This window comes from Electrophorus electricus, chromosome 6, assembly GCF_013358815.1.
Source record: "Electrophorus electricus isolate fEleEle1 chromosome 6, fEleEle1.pri, whole genome shotgun sequence".
Taxonomy (NCBI): Eukaryota; Metazoa; Chordata; class Actinopteri; order Gymnotiformes; family Gymnotidae; genus Electrophorus; species Electrophorus electricus.
In genome coordinates this window covers 16282957-16308588 of record NC_049540.1, presented here as the reverse complement: position 1 = coordinate 16308588, position 25632 = coordinate 16282957, and the positions used below count along the sequence as shown (strand labels likewise).

The window sequence follows — 25632 nt, the reverse complement described above, 5'->3', positions numbered from 1 at the left end:
CACACATGCACACACACAACACACAAACAGTCACTAGTTTTGAAAATAATAACAACTCCATGTCACCTTCTTCACCAGTATTGCTAAGCACCTAATCCAAGAATCTACTGTTAAGCACAAATGTCTTGAAGCCCAGGGAAGTGCATGTGTGGGAATACCCAATTTCCCCATGTCTGTCATTTTTCTATAACTGGAGGAGGGAACAGGCTGCTTGCCCCATCCCTCCGTCCTATGGCTTTATCATATTTATCTCCAGCAGAATGAGAGCTCGCTCCCCATTGTCCGCCGCAGAGAGTGACAGCCTCCATCATGGCTTGTCTGGAAGGTGACAGTGAAGCTCCGGTCCGGCCCCCTCCGGACCCTGGGCTGTCACTCAGAGCCCGGCCCGCTACAGGAGAGTCGAGCAGCCGCTCCGAGACCACCAGGGTGAGCGGGTGGACCATGCTCCCTTGGGAGTCTTCCGCCAACCTCGCGAAAGGGAAAATCACCAAACGTGTCGGGCACATCTCCCCCACCCTGAACCGTCACGAGTGAGACTGAGAGCAGGGAAAGAATCGGGGCATTGACTGAGCGGCGACTGAACGCGTACTTTGACAGCATTTGGAAGCGCTGTCCACGCAGGGGCAGCTCCCTACAAATCCGAGCTTGTGGGATGTCTTAAAAAGCGCTGTTTCTAAACAGGGCCTCCCCATGACAGCAGAGTTGTTTGTCGATGCGCTCCCGGATCGCTGCTAAATTAGAGTGGAGGGGGGGGACGTGAGAAACATTACCCAACAGCAGGGCATGTTTGCCACTTACTGTCCTAATGAAATTACACATGCACGAGCTCACACACAGATGCACATGCACATACGCACACATTGCTTCTCAGGGTCAAATTATAAGCATCCATTACGCAGGGAGGGGTCAGGCTGAATCTGTCCTTTCACAAAGAGAGCCTAGTCGAATTTCTTGGCCAGGGGCGTCCGTTTTCTTTTTAATGACATCGCTAATGAAAACGGCCTTGGTCCGGGGGTGCGGCGGGGTGGGTGGGTGCATTGCTGTGATTCGGCAGCGGGAGGGGAGTGGGGGGTGTCGGGGCACACAGCAGCCCATTCATGACCAAGTGGGCTCTGAGGTCGGGTTAGCGGAGGGGGAGCCGCACCCGCCAGGAGCTAATGGCCCTCGGAGTGAGAGGGGCTCTGTGCGTTGCTGTGACGAGCCACGGGGCCGGAGGCGAGGGACTAAGCTTCCCAAACCGCAGCTCCATCAACCAGCAGGAACCTCCTTGACTAAAGCACCGCTGGCCACAAGGAGGGAAAGGGCTGAGGGAGATGGCAGCCCCGAACATCTTGGTGTGGCGAAAAGGTCGGCCTGGGGTCGCCCAGAAGTCCCCGGTAAGAGGGACGAGCCGGTAAGAGGGACAGAACGAGGGTTGGAGGAAAGGAGGTGAGGAATTTTTTCCTTTGTAGGCCCTGAAACAGGCCACACGACAAAGAGAAAGGACCAGAGGAACCGTGTTCTATGTGCGTGATAAGCAAATGTGCTGGGTGAGCGGTCAGGCAGATGGAAGAGAGAAGGGGTCACAGGCCCTGCTGGCATCACCTCTGTGGGGCCACAACGACCCCCCCCCCCCGACCCCCTGCCTCCTGCTGATTGCATGATACGTCCTGAAAGGTCTAGCAATGGAGAGGCTCAGGACCACATCTGTGTGTGACGGTGCCCGGGGCAAGGCCGTTTCCCCACCACCCTTACCTCAACCCCAGTGCTTTGTAAACCCTAAAAACAGCCTGTGCCCAGCAGGGGGGTTTGCATCTGTGCCCTGTTAAGCACAGCCTAGAGGCACTGCTCTTAGTCCTTTGCAGCACTTTGTGGACCCAAAAGCCAACATTTTGGGGCCGAATTAACCCGAAACAAATCACTTGTACCTCATTCTGACTCTTGAGGTTATAGCTGTGGTTATCGCTAAAACAGAAACTCCATGTGTGGTGACCACCAATTTGCATCACCAGTTAGTAAAACATCAGCCTGTAGAGAATTAAGCTTGGCAGTGCGTGAGGGAGGGGGATTAGTTAAACTAAATTAGCATCCCGCGTAAATGTTGGCTTTTTAATGGTAGGAAAGGTGCGACTAGGGCTCCTAAATGAGATAAATGAATAAAACATCCTTGTTCCTCCTCTCTCTCTCTCCCCTACTCTTCACTTTTCTCCCCCATACCACCCTCTCTCTCTCTCCCTCTGTCTATCTCTTTCTCACTCTCTCCTTCTCTGACACAAAGTCAATGGCATGAATAATTCACATTGCCTCGTGCGCTCTCTCTCTCAGAGCCACGGGTGACCTTTCCCCGCAGGAAGTGGAATCGAAAACACAACAATAGGCCCAGAGCGCAGGAGGATCCTGGCTAACGGGACGCTAAAAACACAGCCGGGGATACAGAAACCTCCAGGATTCCATACATTACGCACTCATGAATTATTCAGTGGCAGAGCCTGAAATGCGCTTAGAATAAACACAGCCACCCACGTGCTGGCCGGGCCTCGGTCGGTGCTAATACCAAGCAGCAGCAACTAGCAGACCTCGGCCACACCGTACGCCCGGTGTTCTGAGCACATGACACTCAACGCTTACAAAATCCAAGTCCTGCAAAGAAAACTGTAACATCACGCAATGGGTCGTCCTTCCTGTTGCTTGAACCTGTTTGAACGCAGAGAAATCTGAAAGTCGGAGCGATAAGAAAGCATCTACTCATCCGTTTGCATAAACCGACTGCTTTGAAAGCTAAAATATTTGAATATGATTTTGAGCTGTTCTTAAATTGATTAGGCTTCACCAAGGCTTCCAGACGAGCTCACTGTAGTGTGACATGCCACTCTGTAAACTTTCACTTCCTGTTTCTCAGTGCTATATATTAATAACATTCCGAGTGGCACCATCACCGATACAGCTATTATTTTTTTCCCCAAGAGGATGGATGACACTTTTATGAGGTTTACTGTAACTCTGGGGCAGCAATTAAAACTGGTATCATATACAGTCAAAGAAAAAGTCCGTTGAAAACAATGTTGTAGCTACAACCCACTGAAAACAACCATGTTTTTCTCTCTCTCATGCACCTGTGAAAGACTGCAATTCAAAGCAGGAAGTGACATCAATAACCTAGGAGGGGCCCTTCCTGTCTGCTATTCTGCACTTAGGTCAAAAATTTCATTCAGCAGGAAACTCTGATCATCAGGCCGAAGTATAATGTCTCCTACACCTCATTGGTGCTAACAATCCCTCACACACACATCCACACCCACGCACAAACACTAACACACACACACACACACAAACAAAGCATTCTATAAATCTTTTTTTTAAAAAGCTGTGCCCATCTCTTTCACATGGGAAAAGCTGAGAGTCACTCTCAGTTTCAGATGTGCTGACATGATAAACTTGAGACTATATATGAGAGGTACTTCATACAGAAACACACAATCACACACATACACACATACACACAAACCCACGTTTCTCTTCATATTGATCACTGAACGGAATACTTTGGTCACACTATACACACAGAAGTGCACCTATACAAGTTGAAATGTCCATACAACACACATTTCTGCATGTCTCTGAGCTAAGCAGAGATTTCGAAAAATATCTGCGGCCGCTTTGGCACAAAGCCCCTCCGGCTGCTGCTCATGGTCCGCGCATGGCCCCGCAGCTCTGGCGACGATGTCGCAGTAAACGGATGCCTGGATCCATTTTTCATGACCCCTCTCCATCTCGCCCATCCCTCGCTCCCTCTCAGATGTCGACTGGGCGACATGAGCAGATGGACAGTAATTAAGCTTACGTGATGAGTAATGACGCACCGTTGACTCCTGCATTATAAATTAACTGTGGAAATAGCAGGAGATGCCGCATGGCCATAGAGAGGCCTGCACGAATAAAGCCACTCAGCTTCTACCCCCAATGCCCGAGTGACAGAAGAGTCCGTTTGGGCATGATTGACAGGCCTCAGCGAGCGCATGCATTTGCGCACGCATGCCCACACATGCCCACGCATGCCCACGCACACTCTGGCCTGTGACTCCTCTTATGACAGAAAGGGGGCTTCCTACTTCCTCACAGAGCCACTCCCCCCACCTACCAGGACACACACCAGCGATTCCAGTGCCTGTAGCAAGAAACACACTAAAATACTCCACAAAACACTGACAGCCAACCACATTGTATACTCACACACCCACACAAAGACTTTTGGGGCGATACCACTCTGGAGGAATTAGAGTGACTTTCCGAGCAGAATGAGAGAGAGAGAGAGAGAGAGAGAGACAGAGAGAGAGGCAGAAAGAGAGAGAGATAAACAGATAGACAGAGAAAGAAAAAGAATAGCACAAAACCATGCCAAAACAATAAAACAGAACTGAGTGAAAAACAGACTGCATCCAGGTGACAAAGTAATAATAAAATTAAATAAATGAAAAGGGAGGGGGGTAAGAGAGGAGGGGTAAGAGAGGAGGGGGTAAGAGAACCGGGGGGGGGAGGGTGAAAAGAGAGGAAGGGGCAGTCACGCCTCCCACCCGCATAGCCGAATGCATCTCGCTCTTCTGGGGTCTTCCGTGGCCGAGTGAACCTTGCACTGTTAATCCGATATTAACTTGGAGAGGGAGAGGTCAGCAACGTGTTGGCTGGGATGACAAGGATCACACACCGTGAGAGACATGAAAGACAGATGCAGAGAGAGCCCCGCACACTGCAGGTACCCCGGCAACCTCCGCATGTGTCAGAGAGATCCCCAACACCACCCACCAGCACCACCCCGCCCCCCCCCCCCCCAATTTTAATTCCTGTCAGTCTTCCTACCACTGCTCTCAATTTCTTGCTTCACCTCTCGTCTACTCTGCTGTCCTCCATTCCCCTCTCCTCTCTTCTCCTCTCCTCCCTCTCTGTTCTGCTCTTTCTCACTCTCTACATGCCACTGCTCTCTTTAATTGCCTCACAATAACCCCCCCCCCCCCCCCACCCCCCACCCCAGAGCTGGCCCTGACAATGCCTAGATCATCTTAAAAACCAGACAATGTGAAGCACCCGTGTATGAGGTCATGGATAGCGCTAATACACTGATTTGTATTTTTCAGGGTTTTATTTTTGCAGCGGGCAGCGCTGACAATCTCATCCTTGTGCACGTGCAAATAGGCAGATAATCACACGTGCACGCACACACACACACACACACACACATATTCTACACAAATGCTTTTACAGGAAGGCATATGGTATCTGTGGCAATTCTGGCATTCTTTCCTCACCGGCTTCACAACATGCAACTTCGCCACATCTGAGTACCCGGAGAGATTCTCCATCCGAGATCCGAGCTCTCGCACCCCTCCAGGGCCTAAAGATCTCAGGTCTCAGGAGTAACAAGCAACCTGTAAGGCTAGACGCCTGAAAGGAGCCGCCAGGAACAGGGTGACAAAACCTCACTGTACTAGCAACCTATTTCCCTTTTAAAATCCCTCTACAAAGCTTTAAACAATGTGTAGGTCTTTCTGAAATCACTTAAAAGGCACCTCTTCCTCATCAGCTGGCTTTAACGAAGGCTCAAACTCAGACTCAATCCTTTTTTTTTTCATGGCAACTTGAACACGAAGACTAGCAATGGCGGGAGGGGTGGAACAAAATGAGACCGAACAATAAGCGTCCTCGGCAGGTCTGAAGAGGACGAAGATGGGGGTGGGAGGGTGAGAGTGATTAACCTGCGAGAGACACCAGGGTGGGGTGCAGGGGTGCTTTGGGCAGGGAGCGTCGTCGGCGTCTATCATATGTCAGCTGGCTTTTGTGTCTGTGTCAGTTGAGGGGGATTAAGGTATTGGAAATACTCTTATGGGGGGGGGTGAAAGGTCAGTCTGGGTGGTGGAAGCTGAAGGGAGTATATGTCTAAAGCAAAGGAGATAACACTGTTATAGCATACACACATACACACACACACACACACACACACACACTCACACATGCTCAAAGAGAGAAAGATATCCACAAACAAGATATCCACTTAAAAAAACTGGGAGGAAAGAATGCGTTTACATTCAATCAAAGTTGCGTCTGGAACTGATTAAGGATTTTGGAGAACACTGTTCACTCATGGCAAGAACGCTCTCCATGTGTATGGTCACTGCCTTTACGGAGGACCCAGAGCTATGAGCAATACCTGCGAACGTAACGCCACCTGACTGTTGCGTGTGGTCAGTGATGACCCTCTGGTCAAAAGCCAGGTTTCCACCACTGTTTGTTTACAAATGCACAATATACCATAGTAAACACGAAATTTGTTCTCTTAACTGCATAATAAGGGTTTATTAGTGTTTTCAACAGAGATCTGTGCTTGCTGTGGTCTGTCCGTGTGGCTTCGGAGAGAAATCTAATTAGAGCGTGACTCCCGAAGCACAGGCAGAAGAATTAACGCTAGCCACGCTAATTATGGCGGCAAAGTCGAATCGGCTCTTTCAAACAAGGGCGGTCTAATGAGGTCTTCTTTACCCAGCCAAATAAGCAAAAGTAAAGAGCTCGAACTCGGTGTGGCGGCAGCTGTCGCCTTCCTCTCCTCTCCACATGCGCGGTGGAGATGACAAGCCACACGCCAAGGCGGTACCGTTAAGCGTGCCGCCTGCATTTAAGGGAACGTTGAGCTGCCACCTACGTCTCGAACCAAACAGATGTTATTTGTTTATTTACATGTTTATTTATTTGCACTTCATTTTGCCACTCTGCAGCGTGCGACCCGTTTTCTGGCACGTGACAAGAGGTTGGGAGGTGGGGTGTTTGGGTAGTTGGGGGCGGGGCATGCAGCAACACTTTGAGATCACAGCAGATCAGAGCTCTCACTTTTCATAGCCTGCTGGGAATCGAAGGGAGAGTGTGTGATTAACAGCGCACTTAGAACACTGCACCGTCTACAGCGGGCCTGCGTCCTGACCTCGCTAGCTACATCTTCTAAGAGGCTACGATTCGCAAAAAGTCACCAGTAAGAGGAAGCGTGGGAAGCAGGTGAAAAGGGGTGGTTGGAGCGATGCCATGGCAACGCAAAGCGGCTCAGGAGGAGGGCTCCGCCGCTGCTGGCAACACTTTCCCTGGGGAGAACCACCCCCACACACCATCAAGTACAATTCAGCGAGGGTTCCGTTCGTGGGTTCGTAGCGGCCCCATCCTCAGCCAGCCCAGACAGTTCTGCCCGGTTCTGGTGAAGCAGGTCAGAGGCTTCGCTCACCACCCAAAGGACTGGCCCTGCAGTTTGGTTCTGCAATGCGGGGGCCCCGGCAGCCTGACCTCAGTGAGCCTTGCTTTTTCCCCGTCCGAGTTCAGTGTACGGGGAGCAGCTCCGGGTTCGCCCCCCACCGGACCCGTCTCATGGCTGCGGCCTGGTGTCTAGTCCAAGGAAACAACAAGACCAGGCAGGAAAGCTTTTTTTCATAGTTTGGCTTTCTGAGGTGAGCGTTCCATATGATCTGGGGTCTCCACGCAGTTCAGAGCTTCCTAAACAACTCTAGGAGTGCGCTGTGTCCTGTGACAGAACATGCCTCACTGAGCCTGAGTAGTAGCAGGCATGTCACATGAAACCACTTTCTGCAGCGCCCACAACCCAACAGCACAAAGCGTACCTGGGCATTCATACGCATGTGCTAACAAACACAACATCACTTCTAGTAAAAACGCAGAAATAACAACTAACAAGACCATTATGAATATAACAATAACACTACAAACTGTTAGTAATGCTGTAATAACAATGGAATAGGCTGACGACAGAGAGGTTTTGGAGAGAAGGGGATTTTGGGGGAGACAGATGCAGAGTGAAAGAGAGGCGGGCCACATTTGGGTACCCGGGGGAGATGGAGGGAGGAGAGAGAGAAAGAGAGCAAGAGAGAGAAAGATGGACAGTGAGTGAGAGAGAGAGAGAGTGAGTGAGAGAGAGAGAGAGAGAGAGAGAGAGAGAGAGAGAGAGAGAGAGAGAGAGAGAGAGAAAGAGAGAGGGTGGGGGGGGGCGGCCTGAGGCATTTTGGCTGCTATTGTTTCTAAGGCCATTATCCATGTGGATTTTATTAAGGAGAGCCAAAGGAATATGAACCCAGCCTTGGGTCTGGAGGTGGGGAGTACAATCCAAATCCAGACCAATTACCAATTTAAAGTACTTACCATGCCGATATTATCTAGACTGTTTGCGTGGTTACTGTCAAGCACTCTCTGGAGAACCCAAAACTGGATGTGGAGAATTTGGCTATGATTTCAGAGCCACCACTTCCAGAATTAATTAAAAAAAAGCACTACCAAAAGACCAAGTTGCCAGTAGCATACTAGCATACAATGGGAAGTATAAAATCATACTAATGTATTTTATTGAGTCATATTACAAAAATAACCTTTATGGGACATAGCAATGATTGTGTTTAATGATGGACACATTTAAAGAGTAATAGCTTTAACAGCCTTATAAAAAAATGCTCCTTCGCCAGTGCTTGTGTGGGGCTTGAAATTAGAAGACTCGTGTGGTGATGTGACTGATAAACAGAAACCTGCTTCCAGCATTTCTTGGCTTGCAGATCCCAAGTGGAAACTCAACCCGACGATGAGCTTAACAATATGGCCATGCGATTTCACGATTTAACATAGCAGTCAATAAACATAAGAGCAAGCCAGCTTGGTATCACAGTCACACAGAAGCCAGTCCAAACCGTCAGAACCACGGTATCGTGGCATAATGAAAGCACATGTATGCATAAATTCGCACACAGACACAGACACACACACTCATACAAATACCGCAGTGCTGGGACGGGGAGGCTTACCTGTCAATGATGACGGGGTCAGATGGGGTCTCATTCCGGTTCCCACAACTTTTCTTGTCACAACACCGACTGAGGTGGAGGGCCAGGCGTCAGGGCAGGCAAGGCGTGGAGGCGGGGAAGGGGAGAGAGGAAACACCATGAGCCGACTCGGAAACAATTTGACAACGTTTCAAGCCTCACCTGACTTCATTCACTGTTCCCTGACCCTGATGGACTGATCTACAGATTGGTATTCAAGGTGATTCTGATCCGAGGGACTACACAATAGAGATAGGGGATTGGGAGAGGATTGCTGATGGGACTGAGTGAGTTGTGTCCTCGACTTACCTGAGGCGTGTAAAGGGGGGGGGGGGGCTATGACAGTATACGCATGTGTCAACCTCCTGGCTTGGGCATGCTGATGACATGCTTTCGTGTCGGCCAGTAAGACGACGGCCCGACACTGAAAATGCAGCGGGAGGGCTGGCACGGGGGCGGCTGAGAGGTTAAGGGGTTGTGGAGGCGAGAGGGAAATGGGGGTCAGTTTGGAGAAAGACCCCTGGGCTCACATTTCCACAGCACAGATGGCAGTGAGACTCTGAAAGGGACCCGGGACAAAATGGACACATGAAACCCCTGGCATTGACCCTCCCCCTCAACACAGCCTATCGCTCGCTCCCTCTATGTTTCTCTGTCCCGTTCTGTCGCTCTCTCTGTCTGTCTCTCTCTTTCTCTCTCACATTACCACCCCCCCCCCCCCCCTATTTTATATAACACAGTTTTCAGGGCCTTGATAGACTCCATCAATCACTCATGTCACTACTATAGGCTTATAAGGGATTGTACAGGTCCACTGACTGGCCATAAGGTAGGCTCTGGTGGGAGAAAAATATACATATACATTGAAAAATATATAATGGGCAAATTTAGGAAAACACAACGAACAGAGGGAAACTATCGAGATTTCTTACTTTCTTTCTTCGTTTTTTTAAATTTTATTTTCTATCTTCTTTTTCTATTTCCTATCTCTGTGAGGCTCCTTCAACTAGGTCAGTGTCCTCCCCAAGGACCAGAACAAGGCAGAGCAGAGCCTGTGGAGCTGTGTGTGTGTGTGTGGGGGGGGTGGGGGGTGGGGGGGGGGTGGTTGGGTGTGTGGGTGTGTGTGTGTATAAAGTCAGGGAACAGGATTTGTAGCTGCCTAACGATGAAATTTGTGGGCACCCATGGGAGAAATGGTTCTGCTCTGCCTGTCACACAGAACCAAATCATGGAACACACACACACACACACACACACACACACACACACACATACACAACTATAATCAGAAATTATGTTAATTACTACACGCCTATATCAGCATATTTTTGTGTGTTGGGGGTTATTATCTATTTTTCCTGTTAACATCAGTTTATCCCTCAGGATCCCCAAAAGGAAATCACATCTTTAATCTTAACACTTCCTTCCTGATTCAGCTTTTGAAGAAATTAGCCCCAAATCGCTTCACGTAATTAACAGGATGCAGCCTGTCGACATAGCAACGCGGCGGACCCGCCCCCAACCCCCGCCCAAAGCATATGTTTCACTTCATCAACCACTTTGATTCATGTTTCTGGTCTCGTGTTCGCGTGTTATGACAACCTTAATCTTTAAAAGGGGCCGTCCTGCCCACATTCAGCAAGCAGCGTCCTCGAGCATGTTCCCACGGCTGTTTTGGTCATTTCCTTTTTGCTTGCCTTTCCGCCTCAGTTTGTTGAAATGAGAGGAATAAGCACTTCTGTTCCATGGTCGCAAGCTGGCTCTGCACCATATGGCTAATGGTGGTGTATGACAATTAGCAGGGCTGATTAATAGTGAACAGCCTAATTTTCTGCTTATAATTGAGAGTGCGTTTGAACCACCCCCACAATGCACCCTCAGACGCACACACGCCCGCAAACACACAAATCAGCAAGAAGTCACTTGGGGAAATGGGGGAAGGGAGCCTGGTTGTTTGACACCCAGATTGTGCCGTGGTGGAAGATGTTTGTCACTGTCATACGTGTGTTCGCGCGTAAGCGAGCATGCCCTCTGCTACTTTTTAAGCTCACGAGCTCGAGTCGAGGAGGGGTACGTACCGAACACAGCGATGGCGCACAGTTCGCGGTCCGCACCGGAGACGAGGCGTGTTTGTTCACGGAAAAGTCGGGGAGGAAAAAATCCAAACTGAGTAATGAGTTTCCGCTTGTCCTAATTAACTAGGTATCAGGGTGATGGGAGCGAGGAGAGACACTGTTAAAGCGGCGCTAAAAATAGGCGGGAGTCGATCTTCACAACCTACTTGTGTGCGAAGCGGGATGTTAATTAAAGACAGAACACTGGATGGCGACACCCACCTTGCACCTTTCGCGTCTTATCCTCCTCCTCCCCTGTCACTGGCTAGGGCTTTCTAAGGCTGACCTGGTTAGCATCACTGTGGTCTTTGTTGAGGTTACCCCCCCCCCCCCCCCCCCCAACACACACACACACACACACACACACACACACAGACCCACCAACCCTCCATTTCACGCATGGCTTTGTTCAGAGCGTTCAAAACAATTCTACTGAGATCACCAGGCACGATTTATGGTCCGAAAACAACACAATGAGAAGAAAAGTCAGTAATCTATGTTTTAACCATGCAAACTTACATTAACTGCAGTGTATTGAAAAAACAAAAACCGTCCTGACCATAAGAAGACACCCACAGGAACTTGTGCTAGCCTCCTCATATGTGAAAAGCAATGTGGAGGTTGGGCATGTGGAACGAAGGAGACTGTCTCACCTGCACATGATCTCATGAGTCAGTAGCACACGGCACATCTCCGGGTTCTTGTCCTGACCTTCATAGATGATTGGCTTGGAAAAGAAAGAAAGAGAGGTTGCAGTTAAACGCCTAGATTCCAGCAGGAACCGTCGGACACAGACCAGCAGACGGAGCCCATTTTCACAGGAGCTTCATGACCGGAGTGATAGAAGGCAACCAAAACAGCAGAGTCTGTTTTTTACCCCTGGTTTAATAAAATTCCCAATCCTGGAAGAGAGAAATTCCTTAACACTGGCTTTCTGTGACTCTATGATTTGGCACTGACTTGGACATGGTCCGAGGCTAATCTTCTGTCCACCATCTCAAGTCATACAGTATCAAGTGAACCCCACCCAGGCACTGCTGAGTTCTACTATAAAACAGAGTAGACATATTTTCTGAAACTCAAGAGAGCAGATTCCCACATCAGAAAGGCACGACCCTGAACTCAGAGGGCTCAAGCGCATCGGAACTTTATTACGGCTCACGGCCAGAGCTGGTTATCGAGCAGCACCATGGGAACCCAGCGAGACCTCTCCAACATCTCCAGCTGGAAACAACCCATTTGGATGCCACGGCCCAGCCGGCCTGGGGGTCATGGCCCACATGTGGGAAAAACATTGCTGTGGAAGAAGCAGTTTCAGAAGCAGGCGCTAAACTGCTTCCTTTCAAGCGTATCTGGTGCCTCATGTTTTCTTGATGGGGATTGACAATTACAGGACAGCAGGGAGGGGGATACATGTGGCCAAGGCCTGGATGCTAAGAGGAACCAGGCTCCGAAAGTACTCTGTTGGGGGTGGACAAGTCTGCAAGACTGCAAAACACCTGTCGCAGATGTGGTAGGAGGAGGGATTCGCTGAAGGAGTCAACTTGGGACTCATTGTGTCATTTGCAAAATTACAATACGAATATTTATTTGGAATCTGCAAATGATAACCAACACATGACAAACTAAATCTGGAACGTGGACTTGATGATGTTCTTATTTTTTTCAGAGAACTAGGATGAAATGCCTCCAAGGGCAACAACACAAGACTGAGAAAGGAAATGTCATCTTTTTCCTGCCTTCGTGTCGCTGTATCTCCACCCTTCATTCTCAGGCCTTAAAAATTCATGACTCATACTTCCCTGTGTTTGAGCAAATCTGGAAAGAGCTCGTCTTTCTGTCCTGATTCTCTCTTTGCCTCATTCTTCTCTCTCTCTTTCTCCGTTGCTCTCTCAACTCTCCATCTCATGCTTTCTCTCTCTCGGCCTTTTCCTTTCTCTCTTGCACTGGCTCCTCTATCCCACTCTTGTTTTGATTATGACATTTTTCCCTTTCAGATGTTGAAAGAGTGAGGGTAGCTGGGCGCAAGGCGTAATGGCCCGTGTGTTTGCTGGCGGCCTACCTACTCTGGTACGCAACGTGCCAAATAATCGCTGGGGTGTGTGTGAGGTGGGGGGAGGGCATGCGTGGTAGGCCGGAGGGCTGGAGGAGGTGGGTGTGGGGGTGAGCAGTTGGGATGCCAGACTGGAGCACGGAAGCACCATCTGGCAAGGCCTACCAATATTCTCTCGAATCTTCATGGTTGTGCTCTCACCCCTCCCCCAGCTCAGTAAAAAAAGAAAAAAAAATGGCAAAGACTGGCAAAGCTTCTTGCACCCACCCTCCCCCACCCCGCTCAGCCCCCCCCACTCCCCAACAAACACACACCCATCCAAAGCTGAATATCGGGGCTGGTGTTCCGCTCCAACCCGTGCCTCGCTCGACAATGCCAAGCGCGTCACCTTGCTAGGACTCGAGGATGTCGTTAAGCTAAGCGCAGGCTGGTTGCAAATCTGTCCTGCTGCCACGCAGTTGCTAAACGCTCTACGCGGACAACACGCCTCACGATGCCCGCTGCCACAGTGCTTAACTGGAGACACTAAAAATAACAATAATAAAACACAAGTGAAAAACAGTGACAGAATCGTTAAGCCTACTTTAAATAGAGTTGCTGGATGGTGGGATCGTCCTAGTTGTCAGCTGATATGCTGGCTTACAAGAGCGTACAATTGATGTATTGTCTGAAGTCTTTCAGGTGTACTTTACACTACACAAAAGGCCCTGAAAGCGATAGCGCTGCAGCCGACACTGTGGCTGGCACGCTCGCGGGACTTGCTCTGCAGGACGCACACCGTGGCTTTCTCTCTTGCTCCACAGGCATCAGGGCCGAGGTCTTCTTATGTGGGCACCGAATGCATCACCGTCTGCCGCCCACCCCGTGCCCACAGACCATGCAGGGCTGTCTCGGCAAGCGTCCCGGTCACGCGCTGTTGTCCTTCTGGGGGTGTCCTTGTCACTTACGCTAAAAAAGTCTTTTGCAATTCGACAGGATACGACGAGACAGAATGGAATATGTCCCCGAGATCACGTTAATAATTGCGTGATCACAGTAGCAGGGGAGAACTATGTCGTAAATTGGAAAACACTGTAACCGTATGTCGTGAGATGAGGGACAGAATAGCCGTGCATGAGCCGCGTCTCCCACATGATGGTAATTATCCTTTGTGTATTTCACTAGGAGCATTTTTGGTCAATAGGTCAGCATTTATTTAATAGATATGTCATCTTTAAGGATTAGAAATTCTTGATTTAGCTTCCTTTATACAAAAGAACATCTAGATTCTATTATTTCTTCTGTGAAAACACCATCCTTCCAGTAAAGGAAACTGAGTAAAGACACACTGCCCTCTGAAATGAGCGCCAGTCTTAACGTCACATGGGTGATATTTAGGACCACCACAGTGCCACGCCAAAGTACATGAATGGTACATTAGGAAACATGCAGCATTTTAATACAGCTTTCATGTTTTCATATCCTCAATTTTCATATCCTCTCTGGAGTTTTCCTCGATGGCTTTGATGTGATGCCTGGAATCGCAGCCATGTAAACAAGGTCCTATAAATAGGCGGAAGCACGCTTCCGACATGGTTAGCATCATGTGTTAGCGTGCCAACGCACCACCGCCGACGCTTTTCCCAGGTCGCGGTGCTACATTTTTAAAAAGGGTGCCGCGATTTCCCCTTTGGTTCCCAAACACACACAAACATACACACAGACACACACAGCTATCCCACCCTACATAAAAAACATAGGCATCAAACTTAAGGAACCAGGAAACAGCGACAACATGGTGACGGGAGAGAGCTGTTTCCACAGAGAGCAGGAGGAGGCTTATCTTAAATTAGAGATAGTGGAAGGTAGATGTTTGGGTTGTAAAGAAGGAAGACACAGATATCGCTAAAATTCATTGAGATGTAAAATTATAAAGACAAGGCCGGTGAACTGGTGAGCGCAGGCAGAGAATGTGGAGAGAACTTAGCTAGTCGTCAGCAGGTACAAAAGAGGCAAAAAGAAAAAAACTAGAGACAAAAAGGAGAGTGAGATGAAGGAAGAAAGAAATAGCAGCAGGGGCTAGAACGAGTGTCAGCACTGCCTTCATCAGCACAGTCACTAATCACAGACGGAGCTGAATGACTTTCACCCTTTGGCTGTCCCTAATTCTCTCTCTCTCTCTCTCTCTCTCTCACTCTGTCTGTCTCTACCTCTCTACCTTACTCTGTTTCTCTGTCTCTCTACCTCTATCATACTGTCTCTCTATCTCTCTACCATACTCTGTCTCTCTATCTGTCTACCATACTCTGTCTCTCTACCTCTCTACAATACTGTCTCTCTATCTCTCTACCATACTCTGTCTCTCTACCTCTACCATACTGTCTCTCTACCTCTCTACCATACTGTCTCTCTATCTCTCTACCATACTCTGTCTCTCTATCTCTCTACCATAGTCTGTCTCTCTACCTCTCTACCATACTGTCTCTCTACCTCTCTACCATACTGTCTCTCTAACTCTCTACCATACTCTGTCTCTCCCTTTCCCATCCCTCTGTTCCTCTGGGCTTTTTATCTTGACTAGGATCATAGAGAGTGTGTGTATGAATATATGTCATGTGTCATGATTAACTACTAATAGCAGTAACAGAATAACAGAACGACACACACCAGAGGCCACATTTCCACAAAACAGTGCCTAAACCTCTCTGAGAGTAAAAACATCATAATCACTTGTGTTTGCCAGCACATGTCATGTACTTGGACTCTGTCTTGGCCTATCTGGTGCTGTGAATGCTATATTCAGGATACAGTTACAGTCCCCATATGCAATAGATATATTAGCAGAAATGGATAATGTGCCCGATTAGTGTCGTTCTGGTAAACGCTGATCCCATAAAGTTTGATGAAGAATTATCCTTCCCAGTAGGTTCAGAACAGGCTTGTGGGAGACCTGTGGCTAATACAGCACTGAGGAAAGTGGCAGGCTTGTGTAAACTTCTCCATGCCTGCAGCCATTTGCCCCTCCACGGAGCCACAGACACCCAGCGACCACAGCTCCACAGTCTGTGGTGGCTTCCATCAGGTTCTGGAGTGACATACTAAGGGACAACACAGAGTGATGTGGGACCACCTTGGGTGTTATGCAGAGCTTGGGATTTTACATCAGCTGCTGTCTGCTAGGGAGGACCTGTCTGGTTCCTGGAGCATCCGTGAGGTCCATGTCCGGCCTAGATGAATGCGGCCCAGAGGAGTTCTGAATGGTTCTGGCCAAAATAGTCTGAACCAAATCTCATTTATCCCAAGGAAATCAAAGCTATGTGCTTACCAAGCAGCAGTTCTGTGTTTCTCATAGCAATTCTGTTGGAGAGAGGGGAACCTTCTTGAGACTAGGGGCATGGAACAGCAGTGAGTAGCACCATTGAGGAAGCATAATACATTGCTATTTGACTACTTTTTTACGCCCACACCTGGAAACAGGAGTACACAAGTAGGAGTGCATCAAGTTGAATGCCAACTGATTCATACCTTAAGCAGTGTTTCTTTCACAAACCTGAGCTTTCTTCCAGACAACGTGCCAACAAAGGACATGGCAACCTTATTACAGGTGACTTCTATTACACCCATACCATTAGATGCAGGGGAAGAAATAATGAATACAAGTACTAAATATATTCCGAGATCTGCCAGCAGACAACTACAAAAGGGAGAAGCCAAGGCAACAGAGTGATTATTATTATTTTTTTTAACTTGACACCAATAAACAGAGGCAGCACCAAAGTGTTATGTCCTCCCACAAAGTGCAGCAAAACAGTTAGTTAGGAAACAACAGCTCTTCCTGGCACTGAGTCGCTGTCAAAGTGGCAGCTAACTGGGTGGAAAGTGCTTTGATATCCCCCATGACACATGCACGATAGATAGATAGATAGATAGATAGATAGATAGATAGATAGATAGATAGATAGATAGATAGATAGATAGATAGATAGATAGATACATACATACATACATACATACATACATACATACATACATACATACATACATACAAAGATGTGTGAAAGAAGTGGTGCCCACAGGTATGTTAGTGATCATGCAGCACATTGAGTGCTAAAATGCTACAGCGCAGGACATCTTCAAATACGACAAAAGGCCATTGTCTAAAAAATAATTAACACCTAGTTTATCATATTACATAAATAATGACAACAATAATAACAGCAGAAATAATAATAATAATAATAATAATAATAATAATATGAACCGTCACTAATATCAAACTTCTATGTGCCTATGGAGCACTAATTAAGCCTAATCCAGGATCAGCCTTGGTCACCTCCTATTTTAGTGTCAACCACTGCACGTGAATCATCAGAGTTGACCCCAAACAGCAGCTGGGGGTCTAATGAGGCTTTGGCAGCAGTTCACTGAGCAAGAAACAGGCCAGGCTAACAACATAAGCCTACAATGAATTCCAGTCGAACAAAGCTCTTAGGGCAGATGCCTATGACATACGTTTTTATGGTCTATAATTAACCTCAAAACCTCCTCAAGGAGAATGTGTGTAGGCAACGATGTGGGTATATTTACTGCCTTGAAAAGTTGAAACGAGCGTAATAATATGAGAACGTGTTAAACCGAACCTGCTGATCACACGAGACATAAAATCAACTTTCCTGCACACATGAGCAGACATACAGACACCACAAGTGCCCCTGAGAAATATCTCGATTTGTCCAGTGTCAAAATAATAATAATAATAATAACAATAATAATAATAATAATAATAATAATAATAATAATAATAATAATAAACTTACGAACGAACACCCCGAGAAATTCTGCTACCCTGATTGGGTCATATGAAAATGTGTCACTTGGAACGCTACACGCGTACGCTCGCACACGCATACGCGGAGCCCTTCCCCCGGCAACGTTCACACATGTACTGCAGATATGTATTTGAACCCGTCGACATGCTCAGCGCCCCAACATGTATGCATTAGCCTCTGTTGACACTGGTATGCTAAGCAGATGGTTGGATACAGTTGGAGGAGAACCCTTACCTGTTTAGTCATGGAGTCAATTAGTCGGACGTAAAAATCCTGTTCTGTTCTAATGCCTGTAACAGAAAGAATGGTCGTAGGAGAGAGACTTTAGAAACTAAAACCATTCATGTTTTTAGATCACTTTTTTAGATTTGTTTTTATATAGGCTATACGTAAATCATATGAAACATAACAAATAATTAAGAATGACCGACAAAAAATAAATAATTACAATTTCTCTTGTTCAGCCCAGTACGTGTGCTCTGCATATGACAAAAAAGTGATACTGATATCGACATCTGCATGGTATTTAAACAGCAGAGGCGGTATTTAGTGTTACATGTTCAGCTTGTTTACACTGAAAACATCCAAACTCGTTACATTGCGGTAACCCTGCTTTTAAACGCTTTTAAACGTATACCCATAGAAAAGCACTCGGGTACTGACTGCGAAGGCTGTGTGGTGACAATTGTAAAGCAGAGGAGAACGTGCTATACAGCAACAGCATTCTATAATGAAAGACTGCGTAAGAAATGTTCTTAAAATATTAGGCAGACAGCACACAGAATGAATAACGTTTATGTATGTCGCCAGCACAGCTATATTTACCAGATGTTAAATGCACGGTAACAAACAGAATGTAACCGGGAAATTGACCACATGATTAGGCCGATGATGGACAGGCTGTCAGCTCGCGACTAATGAGCTCATGATAAATTTAGACCAATTCAGATTCACTGAAGAACAGTGTGTTAACGATATTCATTCCATTGTGATAAAACAAGTAGGCAAATTGATTTAAACCCTGAATGAATTAATAGATCAAAATTAATCATAATTTTTATTAATTTTAGGAAATATGGACCTTTGACGGCTTCGTTCTGAATTACTCTGACAGTGTGAAGTACTTAATGTAAGTCAATCATTGATTCAACTTAATTGTTTACAAAGTGCATATTATATAAATTATTCTAACGTTGACAAACAGCTAAATCAATGTCAATCGTCTGTATTAGATTATTTGCTCTAAAGGCACCTGCCTTCCGGTATTATTTCTATCGGATGAAATGCAAATTGGACTACCCAATATCATCGTCCTGCGTTGTAAAAGTGCACAAACTCGAAGAAGGAATAGACAGGCCTGTGAAACCGTGTCTTACCGTTGCTGTAGAGAAGTTGTAGTCTGTAATGTATTCCATTGTTCGTCTTTTCTCCAGTAGTCTCCTGGGCATAAATATAACGTTACAAAGGATATCAAAACATATAGTGGTTTACAATAGTGATGAAAATATCACGGTTTAAACAAACACGATGATTTTAGTCTGACACAAACACTTCTAAGTAATTCACATGAAGCACAATTTACTGCATGGATTTATTTATGTCTTCATAGGCTGCTATAATTTTGGAAACGTACTTTTGCAGTTCAGAGATCACCACTTAGTTGCGCAAAGCACGGTGCTATTACAACGGTGGTAACAGCCTGTAGAACAATTTCTTTAATTTATTGTAACTATTTAATTAGCTACTTGCACTAGGCATTTTTCCGTCACGACAGAAATTTGAAATTTCATGCCTTGAATTGCAGAGATAAAAAGAACAATAACAATCATTAAGTAAAATGTTAGCAATGATAAGTAAAATGTTTGGAAAATAACAAGGAGAACGGTGTAAAAATAATTAACTATGCAATGGATATGTACGCCTTTATAAATGTAAAAATATTAGCAAACCCTAAATAACCATAAAATTCCACAATTGAAACGTGACATCAGAAATAGTAGAATTTAGAGAGATTGTTATAAATTGGCTTCGATCTTATGCGTCCTTAATTTGCGACTTTATTGATTCTGTTGTATTTGACATCCACACTATCAGTGAAAACACATATCCATAAACAAGGATGAGCCCGCAGAATGGTCTTCCAAAATTAAGGACGTGCCTAGACAAAGGTTGAATATAATGTAAGAACTAAAAAGACTCCAGTTTGGTAAACTCACCTTTTCTTTCTCAACAAATCCAACAAAAGAGGTTCTCTCAATTTCCACCGGTTGCCCTTGTCGATCATAAAGGGCTAAAACGAAGTGAAAGAAGTTGGATTTTCGAAGATTTGAGGGCGGCTGCTTTTCGAAGTGTGCCCGGGCCAACCCAACTCCACTGTAGACAGACAGGCAAACAGTACCTCGTGTTAGAACATCCAAGCACAGTGGACTTCGATATACGCTCGCTTTAGCCATTTAACATCAATCTACTGCGCTTTCTGTCCCCGTGCGTGTGAGAAAAGTATGATTTTTAACAAACCGATGTGATAACTAGTTATTACACTTTGCACTTTAACAAGTATTGTTTTTTTGTTATTATTATTATTATTATTATTACAACTATTGTTGTTGTTGTTGTTGTTGTTGTTGTTGTTGAACTTAACAACGTCCTGTCAGGGGGAAATTAAGTTGCATGCAACGTTATGGCTTAGTGAGTGACGTGAAAGACTTCCGTAAAGGGCAAAACACGGTAAAGTCTAATGGAAAGGAAACAGGACATAAGATCAAGGCGTCGAAAATCCGATAAGAATTTCCCAAAACTGTGGCTATTACCAGGAACAATCCGCGCTCCGTGGGAGTCATCGCACTGGGAGGTAACGACGCTGCCTGGGGCTTACCTCTGGGCGGCCGTGTTCGCATCCAACACCCCGGCACCTTGCATCCATGTCCGGACTGCGTTCATGCCAGCACCTAGGGGCTCCTCTTTCAAAGTACTCCCACTCCGTTGGATGCTCTCCTGAATCCCAAACATGAAAACGCGATCTTTCACGGTCCCCGTAAGTGCGCGTGTGCTCTCAGGTGTCCACGTCCCGTTCACTCTCACGAGCCGAGAGGAGGTTAACGCGTGCGCGACAGAACAAGCTCGCGGCGCTCTGATGTCCAAATGACAGCACGGCGATAGGATCAAAACAAGTGCAGAAATAGTTAGGACAAAATCCAAGTGTCACCAAGACGAAAAGGGGACAGAGAGATTTTCATACACACTATATCGAGAAGCAAATGTCGCTGGAGCCTTCCGCAATGCTTTCTCCGTGCGGAGATTTAGTAGAACGAGTTCTTGTGTCAGTTCAAAAAATAGAGGGATCAAGTACAGCTTAGAGACTGCGCTATATCAAATGTCATCATCCTCCAAGAAGTTTTCTCGTCTTTGCTTTCCCCCTTTTCCGACACAGATCTTACTCTGTCAGAAAGATTAAATGATAAAGGAAAGAAAAATCAAAAGGGGGGGACTCTTGTCGCTGCAGATTCCGATTTGCCTCTGTTGTTAAAATTGAAGTGATTTGTGTCCCTTCCCAAAGGATTCCTCTTTGACTATCTCGGGGAACCAAACATGAGCACACTAACCCCAAAGGGTCGAGGGAGGGGCTGAGAGAGGCGGACCGCCTTCGAACAAAGGCAAGCCCAGCGTCAGCTCGGCCCAACCACAACGCCAAACGCCTCATTACATATTCCAGGCCGTCCTTTCTCCACCACCCATCGATTAAGTCTGTCAGAAGTCACGAAGGTCCGACTAGGGAGAGATGCCAGCAATAAAAACTGTACAGAATTACGCCCATCGATTATCGACATCTTCCCATTGCCAACGCGTAATGATAAACGAAGTTGTTGAATTAATTAGTTTAACTATTGTTTAAGGGGTCTATGTGACAACTTTTCATGTGACCAAGGGTTTCACTCACAGTGTTAAGATGGGCAAATCCACTTGGTGCTACGGTCAATCTGGCTGTCAAGTAGTGCCAGGCTCACCTGCTGCTGATCGATTCGTGTAACCATTGGCGCTCCGCTTTCGTTTAGCTAATTCTGAGTTTTAAATTCGGTTCAGTTGATGAGTTCTCCCATAAAATAAATGTCAGTATACATTCTCCGTAAAGCAATGCAAATTAATTCGTCGGCCACATTAGGCAAACTATGGCTTTTACTCTAAATCTGGGGGCAAAAGATTAAATTCTGACACGGATACCTCCCCCAAATAAAAAAAAACTTTTAGTCCACAGTTGCAAGTACGTATTCATAAAGTCATATTCTGGATGTGTTTGACAATACAAAACATGACATACATTTTAATATTGGAATATTTCATAAATAAATATTTTATAAATAAAACGTGTAATGTTTATTTGTGTACGGATGTCCCAATGAAGACAAATTTTCATTACATCACTGACAGCTGGACAGGATTTACTGCAGCAGATCAACATTTGTAATAGTTTACAGGTTTGAAAGCGTAAGAGGTTTAAAGAGTTGCTAAGGATGTTTTATTCCCTTAAGTGAGGTTACAGTTAAAAGTAAACAGAGAAAGCACACGTTGGTAAATTAAACTGCAGAGATGGAAGCAGCAACAGACAGGATAAGGTTTTAAATACGGCATTACTGTTAACTTCATAGAAAAAAAAGGCGCTCTCAAGTGGTTTAGAAATACATTCCGAAGTAGGTAACATAGAAAAGTATTCATCTGCCGTGTCTGTTAGATAAGTGTACACACTGTATTAGAAGAAACCTTTGTTGTTGTTGTTTTGTTTGTTTTTGGGTTTTTTTGGTTTGTTTTTTGAGGCAAAAAGCTCAAACGATTTCTGTATTACAGATGAGAACAACGAAAGTGAAAAATATGAATGATTTCCAAGTCATTACAATGACCAAGTCAGCCAGAACGATCAGTGATGTAATACTGATAGATGTGCTGCTATAGTTTATTGTTTTTTAGGGATGTGTAAAGAAGTGTTCACCCCGAAGATATAAATGATGCAGGATAGTAGTTCTAATCAAGAATTGCCTTTCCTAACACATCAGTTATATGACAAACCAGGATGTCAATGTGTAGACTAAAGAGAGCTTCTAACAGTTTTTCATATATGGAAAAAAAATATTCTTATTTTTAAATTTGTTTATTTGTGAGATTTTTATAACCTGCTTAGTATTTTATCTTCATAGTTTTAGTATTATTTAAATAGATGTTAAATAATTGATGGTTTTCGTAGCAGAAACTAGTTTCTACTAAGTATTGAATGACAGCTCCTCAGTTCTCACTGATATAGTGTCATGCATATGCGCAAAAACTAATCAACGTCAAACGAGGTTACGCAGTTTCAGACTAACGCACACAGGCAGAAGGCATAAAGCATCACTCATGTAGCCAATCGGTTTTTCCAAGTGGTTGCAGTGAATGACAGAAACGCAGCCGCGTGCTCTGTCCCCTTGGGTAAGTCCTCTATATTTATAGGCCGTGTTCCCTCTTACGTCCTCACTCTGTGAGAAACTTTAATAGGACCATATAATTCTATTACCATGCCCCCCCCCCCCCCCCCCCCCCCCCCCAAAAAAAAACCCCGGTCCGAACCTATAAAGAAATTCTAGCTATATACAACGGTAGACAATGCAATCTATGATGAAAACGGAATGAAAACCAGTTAAGTTAAATGTCTACAGAATAAGACTAGTCAACTGCTTAGGTCAGGTTACGAAGAAAGAGAAAATTTTATATTCTGTTATTTTAGCACGCCCAAGGCTTGTAGGCCATAGATGGAATTGCTTTCCACACAGCGGCAAATACAAACAAATGCCACGAATGCTTGGTTATTTGGTGCGCCTCCGAAATTTTGCAGGCATTAGCTATGCTGACAGTCATATTATGAAATGTAAATGAATATCGATAAAGTCTACTGTAAAACAACTCTGCAACAAGAACACGATTATTATTATTATTATTGTTATTATGATTATTGTTATTAATAATAATAATAATAATTATTATTATTATTATTATTATTATTATTATTATTAATGTTTTCTGAACCTCCCCTCAATCGGCTGTATTAGTAGCCAACTACACTGTAACCTTTGCATATATTGACGTGTTTCTGGAATATTTCGCATGTAAAACAAACAAAAATGTCAACTGTAAGTGCTTATTCATGATATTACTCACAATGTATTCAGCATAAATTAGTCATTATAATCCACTGTGAAGAATGCAATTCAGGTGTGCTAAAGGAGTAGTTAGGTTTGCATAATTCAGATTTCACCAGTTGCTAAAATAATATCTAAAAACGCAAAGATCTACTACATTATTAGCATTGATAACGCATGCATCATCTAGTGCATTTTCTAGCTAAACGTAAGGCTCGAAAGGAAAAACATTTGGCCACATTTTGGTTGTATTCTTTGCTTTTTAAGGATAAGCTACTGTTAGGTGAGAAATATTAGCTTTGAAATCAATACATCGAAGTGGTGGTTCAACACGCTCAGAGGTGATCAGTTATTAAATGCAACACCGCCATCTTGCGTTGGAAATACAAACTAATACACAGCAGTAAACTTTTTTTTTTTTTAAAGAATTCGAAATCTTGCTACACTGGAAAGGTGAGGAAATAAATTCTTTCAAATATAAATTAAATAAAAAAACTACAAACAAAAACAAGAACATAGAATATGTAACTTTTTTTATTGTAACTTTTCTCTTGGTCGTGCAGAAGTTGTGCCTACATACCTATGAAATGGCTGATTCTTTGCCATCTTTGACCCCATGTGTGCAGACTGGAAATAAATGTAATACTAAATGGGGGAAAGGGTTTAAAAGAAAAGCTCAGTTAGCTGCCAATTGTTTGACTAGTTGTCTTCACTATATTAAGCTATATGCAGAGGACAGAAAAAGGTATACCACCATAAAATAATATCATATTTAAAGGATATATAATTAAACTCAATTTTCTGAAAAAGACAGTAAGCCTGCTTGATAAGGTAGGGTTGTAGGCCTAAAGGGTAGCAATAAGGAGGCATGTTCAATAATTCAAAACTTTCTTTTCTTTCCTTATTTAACAGTGTTGGCACACATTCATCAACATCATTATGTCATGATGTAAACATGCCATATTTATCTAAATGGCTACTTTTCATCTGCAGTGCTTGGGCAGATTAATGTTAAAAGCCTGTGGCTTAAAGAATCATTTACATCATCATTGCATGATAAAATTCCTCATATGCTGGCCCCATTAAACTTGCAGAAGCTAGTGAAGTGCATTGAAGGAGGCTTCAAAAAAAGCCTAAGCATTATTATAGGCTATTCTATAGCACAGAAGATATGCACTATAGAGCATGTCAAGCTCATCATTAACATCAAGCCATCTAACATCACGATGGCCATTTTCCCTCAGAAAGTAGCAAATTCTAAACCGCATTTGCAAAATGCTAGTGGCAAGGTTTCAGATACTTCCTAGAGCACATTCACATGGTTGCCATATCTGACAAAGATACATAGAATTAAATGTAATATCTAATTACAGCACATAAAAACAAACAGAAATATTTTTTGCATGAGTGCATAATGAGCCAATCTTTCATAGCTCTATTATTCAGCGTTGCTCTGTGAGGACAGGCCACACCTTCAGTAGTGACGTAACTGATGTGATGGTGTGTTAGCAGAGGGGAGAAGCAGAGTGAACTTAAAGCTGGAGAAGGCTGGAAAGAGACAGAGGAGGACAAGGAGCAGAGAGGAGGTGGGGACTGAGATTTGTCATGAAAGCAAGGAGGAGCTATGGAGGAGAAAAGGGGGGGGTGGAGGATAAGGGTGGAGATTCA

At 45.1% G+C, this 25632-nt stretch overlaps 1 protein-coding gene across 1 annotated transcript; it reads right to left on the bottom strand.

Moving 5' to 3' along the window:
• Nucleotides 1-1123: 1123 nt before the first annotated feature.
• LOC118241533 (transcription factor COE1-A-like) lies at nucleotides 1124-21375 on the bottom strand. Its single transcript, XM_035526902.1, has 7 exons — nucleotides 20679-21375; nucleotides 20020-20176; nucleotides 19180-19243; nucleotides 18038-18093; nucleotides 11596-11669; nucleotides 8811-8879; nucleotides 1124-1454 (listed from the first exon to the last, which is right to left on the bottom strand). The coding sequence occupies exons 1-7, from the start codon at nucleotides 20810-20812 to the stop codon at nucleotides 1124-1126; spliced, it is 885 nt and encodes a 294-aa protein (XP_035382795.1). The 5' UTR covers nucleotides 20813-21375.
• Between the last annotated feature and the right edge of the window lie 4257 nt (nucleotides 21376-25632).

Bases quoted from the DNA above. Each gene is read 5' to 3' on its own strand.
- LOC118241533 (XM_035526902.1), bottom strand. From the start codon at position 20,812: ATGTTTGGGATTCAGGAGAGCATCCAACGGAGTGGGAGTACTTTGAAA. The intron at 18,094-19,179 runs GTAAGACACGGT...TTTCTGTTACAG, and splicing joins ACAACTTCTCTACAGCAACG to GCATTAGAACAGAACAGGAT. The intron at 11,670-18,037 runs GTAAGGGTTCTC...TTCTTTTCCAAG, and splicing joins TTGACTCCATGACTAAACAG to CCAATCATCTATGAAGGTCA.